Source organism: Suillus clintonianus (assembly GCF_016758775.1).
Source record: "Suillus clintonianus strain FC179 chromosome Unknown DEU56scaffold_14, whole genome shotgun sequence".
NCBI lineage: Eukaryota > Fungi > Basidiomycota > Agaricomycetes > Boletales > Suillaceae > Suillus > Suillus clintonianus.
Window position 1 is genome coordinate 237,942 of NW_024539238.1, and position 15,586 is coordinate 253,527.

Consider the following 15,586-nt stretch of genomic DNA (forward strand, 5'->3'; position numbering starts at 1 on the left):
TGGTTTCAACAGAGGCAAATATTCCCGAAATGGAAGTCGGAGAGCGACACGGAAGTACTGGCATTAAAGAAGGAACAAGTAGTTGATCTCCTTCTATGGTCTGCTTCAAGAGGAGCCTACTGTGACTTATTACTGTTGAATTACTGCGCGAACGATGGCTTCTAGTGGGTCACGAACTTTCGAATGGGGAGAATGTACTGAGCTTGTTGATTATCAGCACGCCGCACGGGGAAGACAAAAATCGTGCGTGTTACATTCCGCCAGCCATTCAGTATTGACAATGAATCTTTCTGGGTAGAAACCACCCCGCAAGGTAAGCGATCTTTGAAATGAAAGCGGCTCGCAGTTGATAAGCAATCCCAGCACGAATCAGAAGTATCATTGGATGAAACTTGGTCCCGCCTGTCGACGAATATCCGTGAAATCCATAACCAGAATGCATCAAATCTTTCATTCGAGGAGAACTACCGCTTTGCCTACAATATGGTGCTGTACAAGAACGGTGGTGTCCTATATAAGGGGGTCTGTGGGCTGGTGGCGGAGAACATTGACAGGTTAGCACAAAGCGAAATTGTTCCTGCTTTCCCCAGTGGCAGTAGCAAGGATCCTGTGCAACAAAGTCAAGAGGGAGAGTCGCTATTGAGGGCTCTCAAACGTGTGTGGGACGATCATACTGGGAATATGTCGAAGCTTCGAGATATTCTCAAGTACATGGTGAGCATTCCACCGCGGCGTTCATTCATTACTCACACGGAAGTGTCCATAGGACCGCGTCTATACGAAGGCTAATGATGTTCCAGAAATCTGGGACGCCGGCCTAGATCTCTTCTTGAAGCACATCATACGACCCCCAATACAGGATCATATTACCTCTGCAGTCCTTAGCTTAATCCAGATCGAGCGTGACGGATATGTCATCAGCCGCTCTGCGGTGAAGGAGTGCGTCGGCGTCCTTCTGCAGCTGAGCGTCGATCATGACGCCAAAACTGTCTACAAGCGGGATCTAGAGCCAGCGGTGCTAATAGCTAGTGAAACCTTCTACTCTGCTGAAGGTAAACGACTTCTGGAAACGTGTGATGCACCAGAGTATCTGCGAAGAGTATGTGTTCTATCCGCTCAAAGAATTCAGGTTACCCTCATGATGTGCAGGTCGAGGCACGTTTCGATTCGGAACAAGCGCGAACTGATCATTACCTCTACTCCCAAACTGGTGGTCCTCTCCGAAAGATTCTCGAGCGCCATTTATTAACACATAATCTGTCGGCTGTCATTAGTATGCCCAATTCCGGACTCGATGTCATGGTAGACCTCGATAAATTTGACGACCTCAAACGCTTGTACTACCTATTTAGCATGGTTCCTAGTGGAATGCCTACCCTACGAAGGTCATTCAAGGATTCGATCTTACGGAGAGGAAGAGAGATCAACCTTGCTTCCGCGAGTCTTGAAACTGGCCAAGACATGGATGATGGAGACTTGAATGAAGCTGAAACTACAAAAGGAAAAGAAAAGGGTCAGGGTCGCGCTGCTACTGGGCCTCCGACGTTAGCACTGGCCTTGAAATGGGTACAAAATGTACTCGATCTGAAGGATAAATTCGACTGCGTTTGGACACGGTCATTTGACAGCAACCGAGAGGCGGAGAGCTCTTTGAATGAGGTCAGCGTTCTGTTCTGTAGTCCCTGTATATCCTAATGTGGGTTACAAGGCATTCGAAGACTTCATCAATCTAAATGAGAAGGCACCCGAGTACATCTCGCTCTTCGTTGATGAGAACCTCAAGAAGGGCCTCAAAGGCGTCAGTGACGCAACTCCTATGATTCTCGCGCTCATTGATTATATTTCAGAAAACCGATATGGAGGTCGATGCTGTCCTAGATAAGACCATCACGGTTTTCCGATACATCACAGAGAAGGATGCTTTTGAACGATACTACAAGAATCATCTTGCCAAACGGTTACTACTCGGCAGGTCGGTTTCAGATGATGCTGAAAGAGGCATGCTGGCGAAGCTCAAAGTTGAGTGCGGGTACCAATTCACTCAAAAGCTGGAGGGCATGTTCCACGATATGAAGATATCCACTGATACCATGCAAGCCTACCGCAAGTACCTTGAAGGCGTTTCAGTAGGCGTGCTGATCTCGTCTTGTTGCGCTTTTTAATGGACTTTCAGGCACCTGAAGTGGAGATCTCTGTGACCGTGATGACGTCGACTTTCTGGCCGATGTCGCATTCTAGTGCATCTTGCATTTTCCCCGAAATTCTTACCAGGGCTTGCAAGTCATTCGAGCATTTCTATTTTTCCCGCCACTCAGGGCGACGCCTCGCATGGCAACCCTCACTCGGAAATGCCGACGTCCGTATTCAGTTTAAGACCAGGAAGCACGATGTTAATGTATCGACATTTGCACTCGTGATCTTGCTACTTTTCGAGAATTTGACAGACGATGAGTTCCTTACATACGAGGTGGGAGTTCTTACTAGTTTACGATGTTTCGATCTATCTGACGCTCCTGATCAGGAACTGAAAACTGCTACTTCAATCCCAGATACTGAGCTTCAACGGCACTTGCAATCCCTAGCATGTGCAAAATTCAAGATTCTCAAGAAACATCCCCCCGGACGAGACGTTCATCCATCGGACTCGTTTTCCTTCAACAATGAATTCACATGCCCAATGCAAAAGATTAAAATAAGCACGGTATCCGCCAAGGTGGAAACCACTAAGGAGCGGAGAGAAACTCGCGATCGTATCGAAGAGGAAAGACACCATCAAACTGAGGTGAGGTTCACAATCAACCTTGTCATGATTAATGAACTCTGACACCTGCCGTTTATTAGGCGTGCATCGTTCGCATCATGAAAGACAGAAAACACCTGACTCACAATGAGCTCGTCAATGAAGTTACTCGACAACTTGCCTCTCGATTCCAGCCGAACCCCCAGAATATCAAGAAACGAATCGAAGGGTTAATCGATGTGGGTAACGTTGCTTGTTTATCCTGCATGATCTAATTTATATCCGGCACAGCGAGAGTATCTTGAGCGCTGTGAAGATCGCAAATCGTATAATTATCTTGTGCGTGTTTATCATCTTTTCATGTTTCCCTTCTTCTCATTGCCATCCAGGCATGAGGCATGGATCCACAACACTAAATATTTTACACGCCATCATAAGTAATGGTTCATCCCAAATAATGTGCAATATCTCTGGATGACCAGTCGACGCTCAAATATTCACCATGCCATGAAAGGTCGGACTAACATGACTTCGGGCGAGATCGGGATGAATGATACAACGCTGCGACAGTCTCACTTCTCGCGCACATCTTTGCAACGAAATTTATTGCTACATACTGCTATACTTGACAAAGCAACATGTAGGCTCTGAAGAGAAACACAACCAAAGAGTAACCCTTGGAAGTGCGCCCTTCTGAGACTTTCGACCTGGGTTAATTGATTTGAAGGTAACTTCATGGGTAATACCCATGGACAATCACGCGCGCGGGATCTACAACACAACAGGATGCAGCAATGCCCGCGTCCGAGCATGCTCATCACCATGGCTGCAGGCCTAGGCACATGTCAATAACTAGCTGAAAAATCGTCAACACGATATCACACCCCGTCAGATCTTGACTTACTGAAGGCCAGCTCGAAAAGGCTGCCGACAACTTCTGAAGACGAAGTAAATACACTTCATCCACCGTAATAAGCCCAACGTCCACTGCCAAAATTGTGAGATTTGTCAAAGATCCAACGATATTAGACCAACCTTGATACAGACAAGGGGCCACTCTGCCTAGACTCGTCTTCCAAAGACAATCCTGGCTAATATTGCAGGCGCTCTCTCTCCTACTACCTGACTTCGTCGGTGTAGGGACTAGCAGCTGCCTAGACTCGTAGTCTTCCAAATACCTGACTGTGTCAGTGTAGGGACTAGCAGGGCCAAATCCTGACTGGCTGGCGCTCTCTCTCCTGCTACCTCACTTTATCGGGTAGCAAGGCCTCAGTGCCTAGAATCGTCTTCCAAAGACAATCCTGGCTAACAGGTGCTCTCCCTCCTACTACCTGACTTCTGTCGGTGTGGGGACTGGCACTAAACGACGGCTTCACAGGACTAGTACTGTGAAACGTTCAACAAAGGGTTGGTGTTCAAAAATATGACCAACCTTGTCCATGCCGAAGGGGTCCGGAACCGAAGAAAGTAAAAGGCGATGTAGCTTGTCCTTATATGCAGCCTCATTTTAGGGCAGGTCAGATGTGCAGGAGCGCACGGCCCACACTCGATATGGCAGGTAATGTCACTTTTCACGCAAACTGACAAGCTCTCGGAAAGAATAATTTAAGAAAAAATAATCTATAGTTCATCTCTATCGCGGTGGCCTGATCCATAAAATGCCTCGGCGAGTTCTATGAAACGCGGTCAAAACAATGAACAATACCTTAGCAAGGTGGAAATATCACTTACTTCGACGAATGTCTGAGTTGAGCTTGACAGGCAACACGACGTTGTACTCTATAAAAAGGTCGCCGAAATCGTCTGTCTGATGCTGGGGCATCCCCTCGCCCTCTATAGTTTGAACATAACCTGCGATGAAGATGAACACTCTCATAGACCAGGCAAGTAAACGGCAGTAGCTTACCGGGTTGGGTCACTCCTTGGCGATCTATCTCGATAACATGACCGTCGAGATGTGTGATATTGCGTTGGAATCCGAGGAGAGCCTACAATTTAAGCAGGATCAATAAGCTGTCGAAGGACAACAATGTCAACAGAGCTTACCTCATCGACGCCAATGGTCTCCCGCCAGTACAGGCTGCTCTCCTTCCGTCGCCAGGTACCTTTCTCCTTCTTACTTCGCACTCTCAAAACAACATCGCCAGCCTCCCAGTCTGGGCTCTCATCTCCCTCTCCCTCAAACACGACATCAAACCCTTCTGGTGTACCCGGTTTCAACTCCAAAGTATACTGTTGTGTATGCTCGACCACCTTCTCTCCTTTGCAGTGTGGACATAGTTTCTTGATGACCCTTCCCCGACCACCGCAATCGTTACATGTCGACTGAGTCTGTGCAAACATGCCAGGAAATATTTGCTGTTTGAATGTTTTCACGCCTGCTCCACCACATCCTGAACAAGTATGGATGTCACCGTCCGAAGCAGCACCTGAGCCACGACAGTGATCGCAAAGTATCTTTTTCCTCATCGTGAACTGTTGAGGGTGAAGTGTCAATTCGACAGAGTAACAACGCGGAAGACCAAGTCAAGACGAACGTCAGTATTTGCACCCGTATACCTACGCGGCTCATGAGTTAACCGTTGTAGATATGCGGAACTATGAGCTTACATATCCGCAAGTGAAACCTCGAATTCAATGAGCACAGTTTGTCCACGTCGCACTTGCTGCTGTTGATTGACTGCTTACTGATCAGCGCAAAGAGCTAGTGACAAGAAACCGCAAACCCACAAGCACCACCGAAAACGTTAGAGAATATGTCGAAAGGATTGGCATGATGTTGTTGTCCACCTTCGTGCGCCCTCAATCCTTCCTACATGCAAAGTGCGTGTTGATATTCAAATGAATATTTAACGAGTTGATGATGGACTCACTTCACCGTGCCTGTCATAAATTTGGCGTTTCTAAATGAAATTGAGCGAATGTCAAGAAAGGCTTGAGGCTTGTGCGTACCGTGGAGTCTGAAAGGACTTCGTACGCTGATGTAGTATCATGAGGATGCCATTCTATGGAAATGCGTGCAATTCGATTTACCATGAGCAATATCAACAAACTTCTCCTCTGCCCCTGGATCCGTATTTTTGTCAGGGTGATACTGCTTGCTTAGACGCTTGTATGCTTTGCGGATATCCTGTTCCGATGCATGTTTAGACACTGAAGGCCGGGTATATCAGTCAGATGCTAGTCAAAACCAGTTGGTACACGCCTTGGACTGACGCTCAAGAACTTTGTATAGATCGGCTGCGTTAACAAGAACAGCGAAAAGCAGCCATAGCAAGGCTACGTATGAAGCCAAGTGCATTGTGGACCGAGGCCTTCAGTGAAAGGAGGAACGGAAATTTGACGTCTTACGGCGAATAGTTTGAAGTTGCTGTCACTTTTGCAGAACACGTATATCTCACTTCACGTGACAAATAACTGACTTTCCTTTTCTGGGGGCATCTCATTCCTGCTCTCAAATTTGGTGGTCACTGCAGGAAAAGCGTCGAACAGCTTTGTCCAAGGGCACTGATGCTACGACGGCGAGCAGGGGCTATTGTGCGCGATCTTAACCGAAAATCTTCTCTGCGAAAGTACTCACAAGACGTACCCCAATACCATCCAAAAGTCAGAGGTCACCAGCATTCGTCTCGTACTCGCTGCAGTCTGCTAACCGGCATCTTTCAGCCATTCCATTCGCGTTTTCAAAAGAGGCTGCTATCAGACATGTTGGTGTAGCAGCTTCTGCAGCCTGCTTATTCCGCAATTTCCTTGGGTCGCTCGGTGCAAAGTATATCGGTGGAGACTTTCAGCCAATTCAACCCATCCGCATTCAACCTGTCTATTTTCCTGCTTGGTTCTTGGACGCAGAACTTGAGTCGTACTTGAATGATGAGGATGACGAGCGGCAGGTATATCCACGTACCTCTTCCTGTTTACATTCATTAAGCGGGAACCTTGTAGCGAATTGTCACCGCGTATTTTAATAACTGGTACTAGCTCTTTTAACAAGCTTCTTCTCAACTGACGAATGCCATGTAGTTACTTACCGGGTGCGATCTCTCCATACCAGGCATACCAGCGAGGTTGATCACTTTCACCAGGGGCTACTTTTGATCTCCTCGGGAGGCTTGCTCTTCGAAATGACCAAGTAGAGCCTAGTTTGGCTATTCCATTTTCTCATAGCCTCACGCATCAACATGGTTCTGATGTCATATGTATGCCCTACACTATCAGTCCACTCGATGTTATCAGCCGCACACGGTCCTCGTCCTTCACTCAGGCTACTACTGACGAAGATGTGCGTTTCGAGCCACGGTTCATTAAAACCAATATAGTATGTCATTTCCCCTGATACATCCTTTTCCTGCTTACCCTAGAACAGGAAGCTGCCTACCCCGTCCTAATACCGCTTTATCTGGTTCAATTTCCAATGCTCCCACCGTTTGAGTCTTCCACGTTCGTCATAGAGGCATACAGTCGACCCGTAGGTCTTTAAAATAAGACTCAATACTACTCACGATATCCAACGTACAAGGGCCGGTTTTTCATCCAAATTTCCCATCCTCCTGACCTACCAGAAGAAGATCGGTTTGACTTGGAAAAATACATTGGTTATGACTTCTTGTTTTTAGGCGATACTCCGTCATCGCATGCGGAGACCCGCGTTCTCGCTCCCAAATACGATAAAAACGCATCTGCAGATGTTGCATCATGGTTCGATGGGTTATTCAGCGAGCCTGGTGGTGCAGAGAAGCTGGTACATCCGAACGGAGCAGCAGGTGTTAACGTGCATATGGATGACCCTAGGGTGCGCGAGTGGACTACTGGAGAGGTCAACTCCATTCGGGAATGGATGAATCAGGGGCAAGCGATCGTCCAGCTGAAAGATGTGGTCAAGGTTCGTTCTCAGCCTGAGTTGAGACCCATATGCTTATTCATGATTAGAGTCTTACTTCTATCGAGGACCAGATGCAAAGTGGCTCTGTGAAGGTGACCCAGTGGCCGCCACCTTCAGATCCCAAGGAGGGAATAGGAAGAGTCACTGCCGGATTGGAGGCTTTTATCAAGGCAGAGCTCGACAAGCTCCAAAAGCTAGAGAAGTCCCGTGCCGACTCGGCGCCGGAGTGGTGGCGACAAAGAGAGGAGAAACGAACACCAAACCAGAAGTGAACGTAGTATTTCAGTGTTTTGTCGATGTCCACCGTCAGCGTATCAGTGCTTGAATTTTTATGGAGTCGTGAATTACGGGGAGATAAAAATCGACTCTATTGATTTTAAATAGTCAAGGCATAGTATCACGATTCACGATTAGCATTTTTCAAAGGTCGTTGATCCTCAATATTGTGGCCCATATGTATCTGGACATATATGTCTATACATCGACTGGCAGCACATCCTAGTCACAGGTCAATTTTAATACCGCATGTACAAAACACAGAGCTTCGAATACTTCTTGGGCGCCGGGCCACTTGAGACTCGGAGGGCAATATTAAGGTGAGCAGCCGTGGGAAAAACAAAATGGTTTCAGAGTCAGTAAAGTTGAATCCGCATTCCCTACCCTTCAAATCGACCTTCAGAAGCTCGACGCTTTGACTCCCTTTTCGCGATACCATCACGCTACGATGCAGGTAACTCGGGTGTCACAGTGTGTCCACATTCTGTCAGACGGTCAGGGAGACCTGTGATCCTCTTGGAGTACTGAGTCCTGCCAGTGACACTGTAGCGTATGCGTCGATAAATCCGCAGAGTGGGGCATGTAGATTTCGTGGAATTGGTTGACCACGGCATTCACTTGTCTCACTCTAAGGATGGGCCTTAACTTGTTGTGCCGTTACTTACAAGATCTAGACAGGAACTACCATTATCCATACGACAATGGTCAAATCCCGAACAGTCCACTGCGACTAGCCTTCAAATTGTACGCTGCACCACCCACATCACCTATCAATGAAAACCTTTGTGGTTCAAAAGATTCCACAATTATTCCACACTTTTATCTCGTATATATCCAGTTCGCCTGTGCTCGTAGAAGTTTATCAGAGCTTTACATTCTCAAATCAACAGACTCACTATTTTTGATCGCACCATAGCCTTGTATTGGTGCGCTCTTGTACCTTTGTCGACTGGTGTCAGTCTAACCTATGATTTTCATAGCATCATGTAAATTTGTCGTCCCTATTCGCACTTGCTCAAAGTGCCACAAAAACGAACCGCTTTTCGACGAGAAGGAAAGCCGGTTGTCACATGTGGAAAAGAATGAAGTACCACAATCATCTATGCTTGACAGCTATTCGGCTCATTGCGTTCCCAACAGCGAAAGCTAACATACATGGCACCCCCTCAGGACTGCTATTCGCGCTCATGCATCTTCATCAGCGAACACTCTAATGTTTGCAGCTCCTGCTGGATCACTTGTAAACAAACGTCAGTGGCAAGCTTTCGTGTTATTCATATGGTTTGACATTTTTCATGCTCTGCAGACATTACAAAACACGCGAGATGCCGGGTGGCCCACCTTCATATGTTTGCCACACGCGATCACCGGTATTGTACATTGCAGCCGCTACTTGGCGGGGGCAAGATCTTCCGCAAAATTATATCGGGCACATGGCGTTTCTGAATACCTATCTTTGGCACTCGCTACGAAATATCACACAACGTTGCTTCTGAGTAACTTCACTCGTCTCGGACACGCGAAGGGCCGATGACGTGCGGCTCCGGTGGGGCCTTGCCATTCACTGTTGTTCGCTGTTCTGCACTGCTTTTTATGTAAGTTGACAGGTTGCGACTTAGATAGCTGTTGCTGTGCGCCCTGAAATGTTTAATGCGACAGCCGAGATGTAGCACATGTAAGTACATACCATCATTTTCGGATCTGTGGTGCTGAGGGTTATACTCCGAGTCCATTGAGGATGCTAGCTTGTAAATATACGTAATTTGATCATATCTGCACTTGATCTGCACTTTATCATTGTTTTATGACCACGTTCGCAAGAACGTTGCCAGATGCTGACAACAAAACACAGATTGCAGATGTCTTCTCATATGGGATGCCTGGGCGGCCATGCATGGATCGCATGTATATATAATATATATGTTGACCTGGGACAATGTCGGTTCGTTCGCATACATTATCATGAGTGCTTCGCTGCCAGCGACTCAAGTTGACGCGCTCTCAGGCTTGAACTTCAACGTGAGTGCGAGTCCTGCTATCGAGTCCAAAGTCAATCATTAATCACTGATCCGCTCGTCCCAGTACATCTATGGTGCAGTTGTTATCTACTATCAGTTGCTTTCAGCATCTGATCCAACATGTTGTTACTCCCGATAGTTGCACTAGTATCACTTTGGGTGAGCTATAACAGTTACCACATCCGATTGGCATACACTCATGTTTCACTTGGGCACCCAGTCGTATGACTACATACTGTGCCTGCCCAGCGCGGCAAGTAGAAGCTTGCTTGAACGGGCGACAGCGTTCTGATCTGTAGCCGGTGCAGATCACTTTCATCGTCGAGTCTCGATGGGGGCTCGGCACAATTCTGTATCTAGCTTGTAGCCACTTGCCATTTGCCTTCCTGATACCGAATATGCTCGGTGAGTGTCTGGTACCCATCTCCATTTTTCTTCCCTCATAGTGTGATGCCTTTCAGTTGTTTTTCGACCTGATTCCCCACTCCACGTATGTGCAACCAAGTTGAAGCGTCGCAAACGCTATAATTCAACCTATCCCAATTGTAGCTTTGTCGCTCTTATAATATTGCTAATACTTGTGAGTTTGCTGACACTTTGCCCTGACACCTACTGACACCGTATCCAATACTTCATTAGATGTCGGGATACTGACGGTCGTTTGCGCTGAGAGTGAGTACAGCAATCGACTACTAAGCCAACAATGATTCTGCGCTCTAACATTTGCACTGGTTCAGGCATATTCATACTCAGAGCATATGCAGTTTGGGCACGGGAGAGATGGATTGCAGTGTGCGCAGTCGTCAGCACCATTGTGAGATCAATATTTGGAGGCCACGACCAACTCCGAGTGACGATGTCTGACTCATCTTCTGCAGACCTATCTAGTACCGATTACCATCTGCCTACAGGAATTTAACTCGTTACTCTCCGGTGCGTATACATTCAACTTGGGTTAGAAAAGCTCCTTACCTCTGGCATACAGAACCATGCTATATCCCTGGTGTTTCCGGACTTGTGGATCCGGAGACAGGCTTCAGATTATATGTAGCATTTGGCTTGCTAGCTGTCGCCGAATTACGTTCGTATTGGGGCTGCTGCTAACACGAGCTTGAACTGACTGCATTCCCATGCATGCACACAATTTCAGAAATATTATTGTTTCTGCTGTATCGCACCGTCAAGAGTCATGGTGGGTGGAGGATTGAAAACCGTCTTATGCTCAGCCTCTTGCGACATAATCTGCTGTATTTCGGCTGCAGCTTTGGTTGGTGCCCGCAGATCAACAGATACCTCACATATTTACTAGCAAAATGTTGCAGCCTTTAACCTCAGTGTCATTGTTGCTACAGCTTTGCTTCCGGTGAGTCAATGTATTCGTTCAAAGCCGGGCGCCCTATTAACAAGAAACATAGCTTCCATATGCACATGTGCTTGCAGAGTTTGTCCATTCTCATTTTGGAGTCGGTGAGGATTACTCACTCCTCTGCAGGATTCAGGTTGTTATACAATCCCTCTTGGTCACGCGAATGCACAGGGACTTCTACAAATCGGACCGTGCTTCTTGTGGCATCAACACAAATGGCTCTCTCGCAACGTGGGTGGTGGGTGCCATGGATGTTGCGTGACGGTGTTCTCTGAGGGCCAAAGAATGGACGACGGACGGACAGATAAACAAGTCGGGTCGAAGATATATATGTACTACAAACCGCTTTGCTGGAAATCAACCCATCAGTCAATGTACTTGAATCCCGAATTCGGGTTGCTGGTTGCTTCCGGTGTGATATAACGGCCAGCAACTGCAGAAGATTGAAAAGATGGGTGTTGATTAATCTCATCCCACTCCTCCGGGTCTGCGTGGTCAACTTGGTTGATACAAGGGAGCGTGGAGAAAATGATGCGAGCAGCAGCTTCAGCATCCGCTACGTCAGAGAATGTTTACAACATCGATGTCTATTTGCACAAGCTACGGAATGCAACGGTAAGTGGACGAAGTTGATTATCTGCTAAGGTCATGTAGCGAATGCGCGGCCAACTTGACATGGCTTTCATGAGAAGGTCGCTTTTGCGGTAAATGGGGCAATTTTCAAAAATGAGGCCCAGGATTCGCAGTTGTGTAAAACGAAGGGATTGTGCAATTGCTGTCGAAGAGTTGTTTGAGGTCTCCTCATCTTCTGAATCAAAGGAGAAGATGATGATGTGTTCAAGGGTCTGGCATGCATTGCACTGCCAGTGAGATAGTGCACAAAGAACTTGAAGCTGCTCAGCCTCGGCCCGAGGCATGATTCGGACACGCATCTTGAACTGCTTTAGCGAGAGGAATTCTGAGAGTTGCAAGGCTGTGATAGTGTATGCAGCGCCGGGCCGCCGTGTGCATATAGAAATGAAGGACCGTGACATCGAGGAAAGGTGCAAATTTGACATCATGTCGGTCTAATAGCCAGCTTCCGTTACCAATCTCCAAATAGAGAGGCGTGAAGAGGCTGGACAACCTAGATATTTCGGCCGCATGCATGAACGGATGGTTTCAGCCAGCAAGGATGACTCGTCCGCTGTGGGACCAGCATCACTGATGGTCAAAGCCTTCAAAGAAGCACAACGGGTCCCAATAGATTTCAAAGCTGGGTGAATTGCAGATAAATAACCAAAGCGTAGCATATGAGACAGGAAGAGGTGCAGATATCTGTTAACGGTAGCCTCAATCTGCCGTGGAGGACTGCGAGAAGCTGAAGTTTAGCTGTTCGGTGAGCCAATGAATTGAAGAGCGTGACTAGTCTGCACTGACCCCTGCATCACTATGATATATTATTGGATGTAGCCTCGTCACACAGCCTAGCAGTGGTTCTAACTCGTCTATATTGGCGGCTTAGCACGCAGTGAATCCATTGCAGGCTCGTAAAAGATTTTGCGTGTCGTTGCAAGCGATGCAAGACATTGTGGATACAATGATACCTGGCGAGTAGAACCAGCAGATTAGTGTTCCGTGAAAAACTCCACGCCGAGTTTTGGACATGTTTATAACATTGGGCATCCCCAGGCCAGTTATTGACGCGTGTTTTTAACTAGTTTTTGACGAGTTATTGACACCGGCCATATTGGAACTTTTGTGCTACAGAATTTGAGAAAAATTGAACTTCCAGGCTACGGGACCATCACCAGCTGTTTGTGAAGATGGCCCAGGTGTTTGTGACTATCTTGAGCCTCCGTCTCTATCGGCTTGTCGGAGAGCAGGTCCAGGAGCTCGGGACCGTCTAAACGAGCATCTTCACTACCGACGAACACCCGGTTACTGCAGCGCAGATATCCGGGGCCACCCCCACCAACGAGATTCACGCTACCATCAAGCCATGCATCTGAATCATCGTAACCGTCACCTGCATCCGAGCTCTCGTTTTCATCAACTTGGGTCGTCCTTCTTGTGGCAGCGAATTGCTAGGCGTATGAGTCGAGGATCACCTGGACGTCCCCCTTTCCCTTTCGGAATTGGTTCTGGAACGTCTACATAATCACCGTGATTGATCGTTAAGACCTCTATGTCATCACCCGCTTTGGGTTCGACTTCGATGACTGTTTGAGCGGGAATCTTATGAAACTTGGTGTAAGTCATTCAGACTATTGATCGTGCATTCAGCTGTTAAGTTCACCTCTTTGTTTGCAGCCTTATAATGGTACTCCGCAGCTTTCGATAGATCTTTCATCCATTTTTGCACTGGCAGTATCGCAGAGTCAGGACACACTTGCAGCGCAGCCCGTAACACTTTGACCACTGCAATGAGACCAGGCCCGCGTTCTGCAAACTCAAATGGGCAAGGTGCGGAGTTGTCTCTTCGTCCTTTTGGTGCAAAGGTCACTTCAAGCTCATGGTTGAGTGCTGCCTCCGAGGTCCCGTATAATTCAATCTTTTCAGGATCTGGAGAGAAGTGTTCGAAGTTGTATTTTTGGTTTCCTAGGGGTATATTGTCTGGGAGATGGCATAATGCAGTTTCGAGCCTCGCTAATGAGGTATCATTATATCATTGCTGATAACTGTCTCAAAGAAGTCCATAGTCGAGGAGAGGTAGCAGGACCGTTGTTCTAGAGACTATTCGGCTCTTCTCTTGTCTCTGTATAGTCAACTCCGACGCTCAACAATGTTCTATTAACGCTATGGTATATTTAGAGTTTTTGACAGTTTTTGACACCCTCAAAACGCCCTCGAGTTTTCGACACGTCATGAACACGTTAAAAACATGTCAAAAACTAGTAGTGTCAAAAACTCTGGAGTTTTTCACGGAACACTACAGCAGATGATAGGTCCACAATTTGATTCACATGCGCGAACTTGTCCAGGAGGATTTCGGGGACACGTGAAGCCTGATGCACCGATATCAGTCGTGCGTCGAATCATCGATGGAGTTCGACACTGGATGGAATCACGGTTCGCCGACAGTCTCCCGTGGGCAGACCCTGATAGTAGAAGACAGTTGTGTTTCGCCCCCGAGTGGTGGGAGTCGCAACAAAAGTAAATACCAAAGCGGAAGCTTGAAGTCCGGTCGAGTATTTTGTCGATGCATACTCAAATGTTGGCGTATAAAGTAAAATCACATTCATTAAATAACAGAGGTATGGTTCTAATCAACCTTCCTTGCCCATTTCCTGCCTGAAGGCGACGCGGTATGACGCGGCACAGGAGACTTTGGAGTAACGACAACATCAACTCGTCCCTGCCTCTCTGATGCCCAGTCTTCTTCTTTTTCCTTCTCGCTGAGCGATCCAATCTGCGTCTTTCCAAAGTCTTCTTTCTGGTCACTCCCCCAGTACAACCACATCTGCGCACCGAGCACAAGATTGAGAAGGAGGGCAAGGGCAAAGCCAGCGGTGACGATGAGGTCACCAACCTCGGTCGCGGTAGTGAACAAACGGGCAAGACAGCCCACGATTTGTGAAACGACAGCGAAGGCAGAGAGCTGGCCCGTGGAGCCGGCACGTGCATTTTGCATGATTTGGGGGAGTTTCGAGAAGAGGGATAGTGGCAACGTGGCCATTTGCAGCAGAGACAGGATGTCTTTAGGGAAAATATACAACGCGGCGGCGGATGCGACGGAAGCTGCACTGGCGATTGCCAGTCGTGGGCCAATGGCGTGTGCATTTCGGAGCGATGGGGTTGGGAAGTATATGATCAGGAGAGTAATTATGGTATTTTGTATAGTAAGGAATAAATTTTCGCCGTAGGTTGAGAACGGAAACTCATTTCGGTATGAGTATGCAGCAGTGATAGCATATGCGAGAGTTTCAAGGACATATGCGGGTAAAGAGAGACCACGAGCGGAGCGCCCTCGAAGAACTGGATGCGTCATAAGCACCTGGCATGAGTTAAAGGCGCTTGGTGGACTCACTGAGCAACAATTGGGGAACTTTCATGATAGAGCCTCCTACTACGATGCCAATACCCAAGCCCTTGGATAGCGAGTATTTGAGGCACTCCACGTCTCCAACATTGAGATTCTCGACCAGCGAGGTATAACATTTCTGCAGTATGTTAGTTAGTTTGCCAGCAGTGACTAAAACAATAATAATAAAAGTAACATACCCCGCCGATTATTGAGATTCCAAGGTCTGATATGAAGCTGGGCAGGTTCTGCGTAATGGCAGTCATGATGACAGTTGTGTCGAAAGCCTCATGAATATTGCAGT

General features: G+C 47.4%; 8 protein-coding genes across 8 annotated transcripts; 4 read left to right on the forward strand and 4 right to left on the reverse strand.

Moving 5' to 3' along the window:
• Positions 1-68: 68 nt before the first annotated feature.
• On the forward strand, positions 69-3,413 carry DEU56DRAFT_784736 (Cullin). Its single transcript, XM_041352237.1, has 12 exons — positions 69-164; positions 218-243; positions 299-313; positions 364-714; positions 767-1,099; positions 1,150-1,659; positions 1,709-1,798; positions 1,848-2,126; positions 2,174-2,467; positions 2,522-2,782; positions 2,842-2,979; positions 3,032-3,413. Exons 1-12 carry the CDS (start codon positions 155-157, stop codon positions 3,179-3,181), a joined length of 2,457 nt encoding a protein of 818 aa, XP_041211758.1. The 5' UTR covers positions 69-154; the 3' UTR covers positions 3,182-3,413.
• A 722-nt stretch (positions 3,414-4,135) lies between these two features.
• Positions 4,136-6,111, reverse strand: DEU56DRAFT_784742 (uncharacterized protein). The gene is made up of 11 exons (XM_041352238.1): positions 5,957-6,111; positions 5,774-5,893; positions 5,693-5,718; positions 5,614-5,643; positions 5,471-5,552; positions 5,351-5,420; positions 5,278-5,299; positions 4,787-5,215; positions 4,647-4,728; positions 4,472-4,591; positions 4,136-4,413 (listed from the first exon to the last, which is right to left on the reverse strand). The coding sequence occupies exons 1-11, from the start codon at positions 6,039-6,041 to the stop codon at positions 4,361-4,363; spliced, it is 1,119 nt and encodes a 372-aa protein (XP_041211759.1). The 5' UTR covers positions 6,042-6,111; the 3' UTR covers positions 4,136-4,360.
• A 69-nt stretch (positions 6,112-6,180) lies between these two features.
• On the forward strand, positions 6,181-8,200 carry DEU56DRAFT_784750 (uncharacterized protein). Its single transcript, XM_041352239.1, has 7 exons — positions 6,181-6,353; positions 6,407-6,630; positions 6,683-6,711; positions 6,848-7,055; positions 7,104-7,205; positions 7,257-7,619; positions 7,667-8,200. The coding sequence occupies exons 1-7, from the start codon at positions 6,251-6,253 to the stop codon at positions 7,889-7,891; spliced, it is 1,254 nt and encodes a 417-aa protein (XP_041211760.1). The 5' UTR covers positions 6,181-6,250; the 3' UTR covers positions 7,892-8,200.
• A 727-nt stretch (positions 8,201-8,927) lies between these two features.
• On the forward strand, positions 8,928-9,436 carry DEU56DRAFT_784752 (uncharacterized protein). The gene is made up of 2 exons (XM_041352240.1): positions 8,928-9,145; positions 9,202-9,436. Exons 1-2 carry the CDS (start codon positions 9,051-9,053, stop codon positions 9,389-9,391), a joined length of 285 nt encoding a protein of 94 aa, XP_041211761.1. The 5' UTR covers positions 8,928-9,050; the 3' UTR covers positions 9,392-9,436.
• Positions 9,437-9,857: 421 nt separating this feature from the next.
• Positions 9,858-11,541, forward strand: DEU56DRAFT_784753 (uncharacterized protein; the record flags this gene model as incomplete). Its single annotated transcript, XM_041352241.1, has 10 exons — positions 9,858-9,861; positions 10,375-10,403; positions 10,463-10,493; positions 10,553-10,585; positions 10,651-10,727; positions 10,792-10,846; positions 10,899-10,994; positions 11,064-11,180; positions 11,236-11,276; positions 11,386-11,541. The coding sequence occupies 10 exons, from the start codon at positions 9,858-9,860 to the stop codon at positions 11,539-11,541; spliced, it is 639 nt and encodes a 212-aa protein (XP_041211762.1).
• Positions 11,542-11,644: 103 nt separating this feature from the next.
• Positions 11,645-12,514, reverse strand: DEU56DRAFT_978413 (uncharacterized protein; the record flags this gene model as incomplete). Its single annotated transcript, XM_041359696.1, has 2 exons — positions 11,884-12,514; positions 11,645-11,835 (listed from the first exon to the last, which is right to left on the reverse strand). Exons 1-2 carry the CDS (start codon positions 12,338-12,340, stop codon positions 11,645-11,647), a joined length of 648 nt encoding a protein of 215 aa, XP_041211763.1. The 5' UTR covers positions 12,341-12,514.
• A 1,085-nt stretch (positions 12,515-13,599) lies between these two features.
• Positions 13,600-13,911, reverse strand: DEU56DRAFT_697114 (uncharacterized protein; the record flags this gene model as incomplete). The annotated part of the gene is made up of 1 exon (XM_041347248.1): positions 13,600-13,911. A coding segment is annotated over one exon (312 nt), but the record flags the coding sequence as incomplete, so codon positions are not given.
• A 551-nt stretch (positions 13,912-14,462) lies between these two features.
• DEU56DRAFT_852563 (uncharacterized protein) lies at positions 14,463-15,554 on the reverse strand. The gene is made up of 3 exons (XM_041355208.1): positions 15,483-15,554; positions 15,289-15,421; positions 14,463-15,236 (listed from the first exon to the last, which is right to left on the reverse strand). The coding sequence occupies exons 1-3, from the start codon at positions 15,546-15,548 to the stop codon at positions 14,524-14,526; spliced, it is 912 nt and encodes a 303-aa protein (XP_041211765.1). The 5' UTR covers positions 15,549-15,554; the 3' UTR covers positions 14,463-14,523.
• Positions 15,555-15,586: the final 32 nt, after the last annotated feature.